Raw genomic sequence first — 8,364 nt, forward strand, 5'->3', positions numbered from 1 at the left:
GATATTTTGTAAAAAGATTGCAACTGTGGCTTTTCATTCATAATTTTGTAGTGATTCCTCTTCTCAGAGCAAGAGTCAATGAAGCTGTAGGTCCCAACGTTGTCAAAGAAATCATCAATTCTCTCCTTGCGACAAGGAGCATCTCATACAGGGCATGCTTTGACCCCTCTTAAAGAAACAAATGCTTAGGTTATTTTTTTTTTTTATTATCAAATACTTTTATTGCATTTTAAATTTAAAATTTATCAAAAATATATGTAATCTGACCACTCCCGCCCCTCCCCCCAGTTCAGTTAACATTAGCTAGAGCTGGTATAATTTGTTGATAAATCTCGATTCCTCTCAGAAAAATTTTCTCATGAAGAAACTCGTTATGATCGTGGAGAAGAACTGGGGTGTTGTTCATTGGAGAGAAACCCAGGGCTGGTATACCAAGCTAAAACAAAATATGAAATTCTTAATTATATGCTAGCAAACAAAGTTATAAAAAGTTAACAAGACAGGATATGCTCATATTCAGATTTGGTATGGATTTATAAATTTAGAGAGTCCACATAGCTATTTATGATTTTTTGGTGTTTTCAGAGAGTCCACATAGCCAATAATGTTTGTTTGGTAAATTGTAAAATCCAAATGCATTCACTATAAAGCAATCTATTTAAAAAAACAGCACTGTTTCATTTTGCTCTCGACACGTGTTTCAGATATACAATCAACATCAGGGCAGCTGGCATGTAATTGGAAGCTCAATACAAACATCTGAATTTAGAGGTGTCAGCAAAGTAAGTGAACTCACTCACCAGGAGCTTCAAAGATTACTTACGTTTCTGACATAACGACTGTCAGTTCCAGCAGGGAATATTTCTGGTCTGATTTCAATATTCCTGGAAGAAAAGCCAGGACAGACAAGAATAGACAGTGCCAAATAAAATAGAACCATTACCTAGAGATGGAGAATATAGTCTACTCTACCAACAGAAGCAGTACGTGGTTCGAAAAGGTTATCGTCTAAATATCAGCTTTACCAGCTGATAGAGCTCAATTTCAGCTATCTGTATAGTCATCTAAATATTTACTTTACCAGCTGATAGAGCTCAATTTCAGCTATCTGTATAGTCATCTAAATATTTACTTTACCAGCTGATAGAGCTCAATTTCAGCTATCTGTAGAGTCATCTAAATATTTATTTAACCAGCTGATAGAGTTCAATTTCAACTATCTGTATAGTCATCTAAATATTTACTTTACCAGCTGACAGAGCTCAATTTCACCTATCTGTACAGTCATCTAAATATTTACTTTACCAGCTGACAGAGCTCAATTTCACCTATCTGTACAGTTATCTAAATATTTACTTTACCAGCTGATAGAGCTCAATTTCAGCTATCTGTATAGTCATCTAAATATTTACTTTACCAGCTGATAGAGCTCAATTTCAGCTATCTGTATAGTCATCTAAATATTTACTTTTCCAGCTGATAGAACTCGATTTCAGCTATCTGTATAGTCATCTAAATATTTACTTTACCAGCTGATAGAGCTCAATTTGAGCTATCTGTATAGTCATCTAAATATTTACTTTACCAGCTGATAGAGCTCAATTTCAGCTATCTGTATAGTCATCTAAATATTTACTTTACCAGCTGATAGGGCTCAATTTCAGCTATCTGTATAGTCATCTAAATATTTACATTACCAGCTGATAGAGTTCAATTTCAGCTATCTGTATAGTTATCTAAATATTTACTTTACCAGCTGACAGAGCTCAATTTCAACTATCTGTACAGTCATCTAAATATTTACTTTATCAGCTGATAGAGCTTAATTTCAGCTGTCTGTATAGTCATCTAAATATTTACTTTATCAGCTGATAGAGTTCAATTTCAGCTATCCGTTTAGTCATCTAAATATTTACTTTACCAGCTGATAGAGCTCAATTTCAGCTATCTGTATAGTCATCTAAATATTTACTTTACCACCTGATAGAGTTCAATTTCAGCTATCTGTTTAGTCAACTAAATATTTGCTTTACCAGCTGATAGAGCTCAATTTCAGCTATCTGTATAGTCATACCAGCTGATAGAACTCAACTTCAGCTATCTGTATAGTCATCTTAATATTTATTTTACCAGCTGATAGAGCTCAATTTCAGCTATCTGTATTGTTATCTAAATATTTACTTTACCAGCTGATAGAACTCAATTTCAGCCATCCGTGTCACATTTCATAATGAAATTCTGACGTTTAGTTTGACTATAAGAGTGTTTATTTTTGGCTGGTACTGAATATCTGTTTTGAAAAGAGTAACAAAAAGTTAAAAGACAGTTAGTTGTATGAGATGTTGCAGGTATAGGTGGAGAGGAATACGAACAGAAACTAAATGTGAAAGAAGTTAGACTACAGACTACTACAAGACAGAGGATTCGAACCCGACACTCACTTGTCTGACGTATAAGCTATCAGTACCACATGGCATTATTTCAGTTCGGATTTTTATTCCCCTAAACGTAGATAAATGGTCAGAACATCTTAAAGTAAAGCTTAAGGGGGGAAAGTCCATGGATTTAAATATAAATTGCTTAAATTGAGCTCTATCAGTTGGTTTAGCGACTATGTATCTTTAAGGTAGGCACAGAAAACTAGCATCACCTGATAAAGTCAGACCTCTATTCAGTTAGGACTGCAGTATGATTCGAATTTCGAGCAAGTGTTTCGGTACATAATAGAACCTTTCAAATATGTTTCTGAAATGATAGAAATGTCTTACAATTTTTGACAAGCTGTAGAGAATGCGGACCACCATTTATCATCCGGGCTAGTTGAAGCCATGTGGGATGCGTTTCCTTTCTGAAAATATAACAAAAAGTGTTTTACGTCCGATGCATTTGCATGCAACCTTTGGTAACGTTCACAGAATAAGACGCATGCAAGGATTGGGTTGGTTGTTCTTTTCTAATTGACTCTACTAGACCTCTTTCAATGCCAGTTGCTCAAACCTGCAACACTGACACCGGCTTAAAAAATAGATAGGGATCGGATTCTGCAACCATCCGGGGTAGTACGCAGGCAAGCATCTGACTCATTGAGCAACAATTCTGTGGCCCTACTCGGCCCCTGCACCTAGAAACGACATTAGAGGCACAGAGAGATACTTTAGATTGTTGAGCAATATACATACATGTAAATATTCTACAGTAATATCATCACCAGCTTCCTTACACCAGGCATCGATTTTAGCCTCAAATTCGACCAGGTTCACTGTTGGTGGTATTCTCACATCAAAACCTAGAGTCAAAACATCAATGTTTCTTAGTGTAATAAAATGGCGATATACAAATACAAAAACAAAGTCAGACTCGCACCGGTTTCTGTAAGTCGACAAGAATGGACAATTGAAGGCACAGAATCCGGAATAAGGCTATGATGCAGAACATCATTCCAAAAGCTTCACTATCAATGCGTTCACAACATGTGAATTGAAGAAATTATCCACATGAAGTAAATATCTAGAGCTGTTTTCAATTTGGTTGGATCAAGGAAATCATGTACGGAACAAGTGGTAAAATCGAGAAAGTAGAACATACATGCCGTCATTTCAGCTGGTACCACATTGACTTGTACACCACCCTGGAATATACAGAAAGGGGTTAACAGTGGCGACTGATATCATCCTCGAAAACAGTGGCTGTGGAAACATAATCTCTTATAGTGTTAAGTTATCGAGAAAACAAAATTGAACAGTATGTATGAACTGGAGTGGACTGTTCTGAAGTTTGTAGAGGAAGTAAGCAATCATCTCGACATTTTCCAATGCCCCCCCCTGATCTCTTATCAGTGTTCTGTAGCCCAGAGGAAAGGAAGTGCCTAGCTTACCTCGACCATGGTAAGGTTAACTGAAGTAACATCTCCTAATCGTAGATTTGGATCTGATTCCAACCTGGAAATAATCATAATATATCTGATGGATACGTCTCGTAATTAATTGTTGGCCTTAGCTGAAGAAGTATGGAACAAACTGGCTCTAAGATTATTTGGGTAAGATATTCACCAAAGTCCTGAGTAAAAATAAACTTCACAATATCAAGCTATTACGAGCTTCATACTTATAGTTATACCTTGACTGCAATAGCCACATTTGTTGTATTCAGGAAGTTTGTATGCTTTTGAATACAGCTTATCAGAGACCTCGAATAATTCAGACTTACCTTTTCTCTTGCTCTGCCCTTAAATCTAAGAACTTATTAACAATTTTATTCTGGAAACAGAAAAATTCAAATTCAAATGAACTGAAAAGCAATATCCGCTCGTTTGTTTGAAATTAGTAATAGCCAAGAGGCGATGTTATTTTGCTGATGTTGTTTATGGCTAGTGTTATCAAAGGGCAATACATTTCGAACATCAATGTACGCCAATTAGACACACTTACTGAACAGGAGAAGCTATAGTTGAGCTCAGAGACACAATCATGGAGTGAAAGAATGTTTTCCGATATGATGAGTCTGCATTTCTAATGCCAATGTACAGCAAATTAAACTAAACATTGACCAAGAAAAGCCACAATTGAGCTGAGAGACTCATCTGGTAGACATTTGAAATTAATAATTCTGTGAAATTATTTTATCCCCTTACAAATTTGTCAGCTGCAGTATTTTTGATGAATGTGGAGCCATGACCAGGAGCGCCTTTAATATTAACTTTAACCCCTGAAATTACAATGGAGATTTTAATAACGTCTATATGCTAATGCTGGGTGTCGTGCGCGAAGGAGGCCATACTTACTCTTTTCGAAACACCTGATTGTACCCATCTTTTGCTTCCGATTTTGTCATACTTTGGACGTGTTAATGGAATTGTTTTACTTGCACGAAAATTGGCGTAGAAGCTCTGAACTTTGGATATTTATTGTGCACACCCTGAAGAATCTGAGGCTGTGATTTATTATCCCATTCGAACCACTAGACACTTACCCCACGCCAAATCCTTAGACTGGGTTTAAATTTTCAAGTTACTTACACCAAGCTGATCGTTCACCGTAAAATACTCGAAAATAATCTTCTGGATTGGCAAGTCCTGGAATAAGTAAGATGTTTTTAAAATTATAACATCCATTTCAGAGAGTCCACATAGCTAATGTTTATTTCGTACTTGTCAACTCAGCATCCCTTTCAGAGAGTTCACATAGCTAATAATGGTTATTTGGTATTAAGGTTTGGACATCTCTTACAGATAGTGGTTTGATATTACACTGTATATACATCAGAATCATATCTTACCTTCATCCAATGAAAATCCTATATTTAACTTTTTAAATTCGTCTAAATCTATAAATTTAGCCATTCCTTCAAGTCCACCAATTTCTTCATCTGACAAAATAATCAGAAAATGTTACTTTTAAAGGCTTACAGTTGTCTTAATATTCTCTCTTTTCAAGACTAACCTCCGACGCCCTGTTCTTCTACAATTCAACGAAAAACAGTGGCTGAACTAGATGAGTGGGACCCGTGGACTATTCTCAACTTCTGCTCTCCTGTATTTTGAGACCCCTCTGTAAGTCAATTTAATGTCTGTTAGTGATTTATTTCTGAGGTTGGGGCACCCTTAGGTGTTTGGGCCTGAGGACCTGGCTCAACCAGTTCCTATGGCAGTTGAGTCAGGTGTTATTTCAAATTCTAACCTGGTCCAAAAATGATATGAATTGTTCTTTTAAATTTTTGGTTTTCTTTTTTTATTCTTCTTACAGCCTCGATATACCTTAAATAATATACAGCCACAGTACAAGATAATAGCTTAATAGCTTGGGTATCCATATATCATACACCATTGTGTTCGTATGAATCATTAGGTGAGGGAGTCGAATAGGGGCCACACAATTGTCAAAGGGGGGCTCACGTGTAGTTATTTTCACTATGTTTAATAATATACAACCACCGTACAAGATAATAGCTTCGTAGCTTGGGTACGCATATATCATACACCATTGTGTTCGTATGAATCATTAGGTGAGGGGCCACAAGATTGTCAACTTGGGTTCATTGGTAACTCCTAGTTTAATGTTAAGAAATATGAAAGTTAGGGGATGGGAGTAAGCCTGGTCAGCCTCCTGTGCCAGTCTATTCTTGGGGCTCCCGCATAGAAACACCACTGGCATACTGGAATAAAATTTAGGTTTATGCTTTAAACTTATTGGAATTGAAAAACACAAATATTAAAAGTACTCACTGAACACCGACACATTTCATATCCTAAAAAAAACAAAAATCGTTATACGTGACTTATATTAAAATGATACTTTACGCCTCTGGTCTATTGCTAGCCTTGCTACACTACTCGTTTTTGAAATACTTTTGTACATTGCAGTGCAAATTTACAGCTCGATTACTTTCGACAGCCTGCAAAAGTTTCGGCACCTTTACTATACGTAGTTGACCTTTGACACTTACCTGAGCGCCCCTAGCGTATATTTTACCATCAATCTTGTCAGCACTGAATGGATCAACTTTCCAATGTTCCTTGAAAACAGGAACAACATCAATATGTGAATATAACATGACCGATTGTAAACTAGCATCACTTCCAGGCCATGTTATAATACACATTTCTTTACCTTTTACCAACTGAAATGAATGAATGAATGAATGAATGAATTAGTTGTTACGATAATCTCTGAAAGGGATACTGTATCAGTAAATTACGAGCTAAACGGCTATAGAACCCTGTAAAATCATCTTACCTCGACTGTATGAAAAGGAAGCTGCAGCTCTTCCGCCTGACCTCTAAAATATTCTCTAGCTTCATCTAAAACATAAATCATTAAATTCGGATAAAAATCAGATATCTGCCCATAGATAGATACCTTTCTGTGACGCTAGGTTGATTATCAAATACCCATAGCAGATGTTTTGAATAATGAGTAAGATATGCCTATCTAACGTACATTGTAACAATACAAGGGCTGACTTTAGCATGCTAACATAGATAGTGTTAGCATGCTAAAGTCAGCCCTATGAACAGACAAATTTATTTTTTTCGAATTTAAATCTTGTCTGAAAATATTTTTTTGAAGTAGTAATTATTCATTCATACTGATCATTCTTTATCTTGTTTTATACACATCGTTATCTCTTTATACTTGAGTATGTACCAAAATAGGCTTACAACAATGATTTATGGTTGGTCTAGTTTCGTGACCATACATGGTGACTTTATCACATTCATTTCTGTATGATAGAATTATTATACATGGTCATGGGCAAGCATTAGATCTTCTTGAACCATAGACTGTCACAAGTTACTACAGTGTGTCATTACTGACATAATAGACCAGGACCCCACCCCAACCACCAAAATATTTTCTCAATTTTACCAAAAGGGCATAAAGATGTTGTTGGTGACCTCCACAGATCTAATACCTGTAATGTTATAGGCCTATTGATAAAGTGGCTTGTTTTTTAGACTATGTATTCACTCAAAGAATAAGCTCACGCTCCAATTGTCTCCTAGATAAACCATCCTAAGGGTCAAGGTTTGTTTGTTCAAAGAATACACCACTTCAGTAGAGATCCATTATGCGTACAATACGTTCCTACACAATTACATAACATAAAACTAACACATGGAGATTGGAATACACTTGCTGTCAAACACCGACAAAACTCGCTTGAAAATGTTGCAAATTCGACCTACGCAAGGAGCCACAAATCGTCTGCTTGTTCCTTACCATATTTAGGATGAGGCTGCACTGTTTCTATCCTCAGATATCGTCTAAAATTAGTCACTGCAGGGTCTTCCTTTTCCTCCGACATGTTGTTTACCTTTATCTCTACTTTCACTTTATCACGTGACTTATATAAGGGAGGTAATTGATTCATCGATTCAGACCACAGCGGTTTACTTACTTAAATGGTTTTATTTTAATTTCTTTAGTTTGTTAACCTCAGTTTCTTTGGATCTATGAAATATCTAGAGTTGTATTTCAACCAGAATTGAGAGAAGTAAACCATAGAAAATAAATGAAACAAAATATCTAAAGCTGTATTGTCTGATTGAGAAAACTAACGCACAGAAAATAAACGAAACAAAATATGCTATCTACAGAACTGTATTGAACTGAGGTGGAATATCTGCCTAGCTTTGATTATTCCGGCCTGTTCTTTTGGCAAACAACAAGGAAAGTCTTTCACGTCTGTAGAGAACCGAGAACTCTATTTAGTTTTTCTGTCGATAGAAATATTGGAAACTAGATCAAATAACCAATCTATTAAAACCTTTCTAAATCAATTACTAAATCGTCCCTATGTTTCCCCTAATAAAATGTATTAACACGTTCGGTATTGAATGAATTCAATGGGTTAATTTATCAACAT

The 8,364-nt window shown here is 35.9% G+C and overlaps 1 protein-coding gene across 1 annotated transcript; it reads right to left on the reverse strand.

Moving 5' to 3' along the window:
- Positions 1-185: 185 nt before the first annotated feature.
- On the reverse strand, positions 186-7,812 carry LOTGIDRAFT_197114 (hypothetical protein). Its single transcript, XM_009067434.1, has 15 exons — positions 7,719-7,812; positions 6,732-6,796; positions 6,442-6,615; positions 6,221-6,243; positions 5,676-5,752; positions 5,275-5,364; positions 5,015-5,071; positions 4,631-4,704; positions 4,207-4,256; positions 3,875-3,938; positions 3,586-3,628; positions 3,180-3,286; positions 2,769-2,848; positions 824-884; positions 186-436 (listed from the first exon to the last, which is right to left on the reverse strand). The coding sequence occupies exons 1-15, from the start codon at positions 7,801-7,803 to the stop codon at positions 290-292; spliced, it is 1,197 nt and encodes a 398-aa protein (XP_009065682.1). The 5' UTR covers positions 7,804-7,812; the 3' UTR covers positions 186-289.
- Positions 7,813-8,364: the final 552 nt, after the last annotated feature.

Source organism: Lottia gigantea, assembly GCF_000327385.1.
Source record: "Lottia gigantea unplaced genomic scaffold LOTGIsca_82, whole genome shotgun sequence".
NCBI classification, from domain to species: Eukaryota; Metazoa; Mollusca; class Gastropoda; family Lottiidae; genus Lottia; species Lottia gigantea.

Bases quoted from the DNA above. Each gene is read 5' to 3' on its own strand.
- LOTGIDRAFT_197114 (XM_009067434.1), bottom strand. From the start codon at position 7,803: ATGTCGGAGGAAAAGGAAGACCCTGCAGTGACTAATTTTAGACGATAT. The intron at 4,257-4,630 runs GTAAGGGGATAA...TTCTGTTTCCAG, and splicing joins ATACTGCAGCTGACAAATTT to AATAAAATTGTTAATAAGTT. The intron at 3,629-3,874 runs GTAAGCTAGGCA...TGTATATTCCAG, and splicing joins TTAACCTTACCATGGTCGAG to GGTGGTGTACAAGTCAATGT.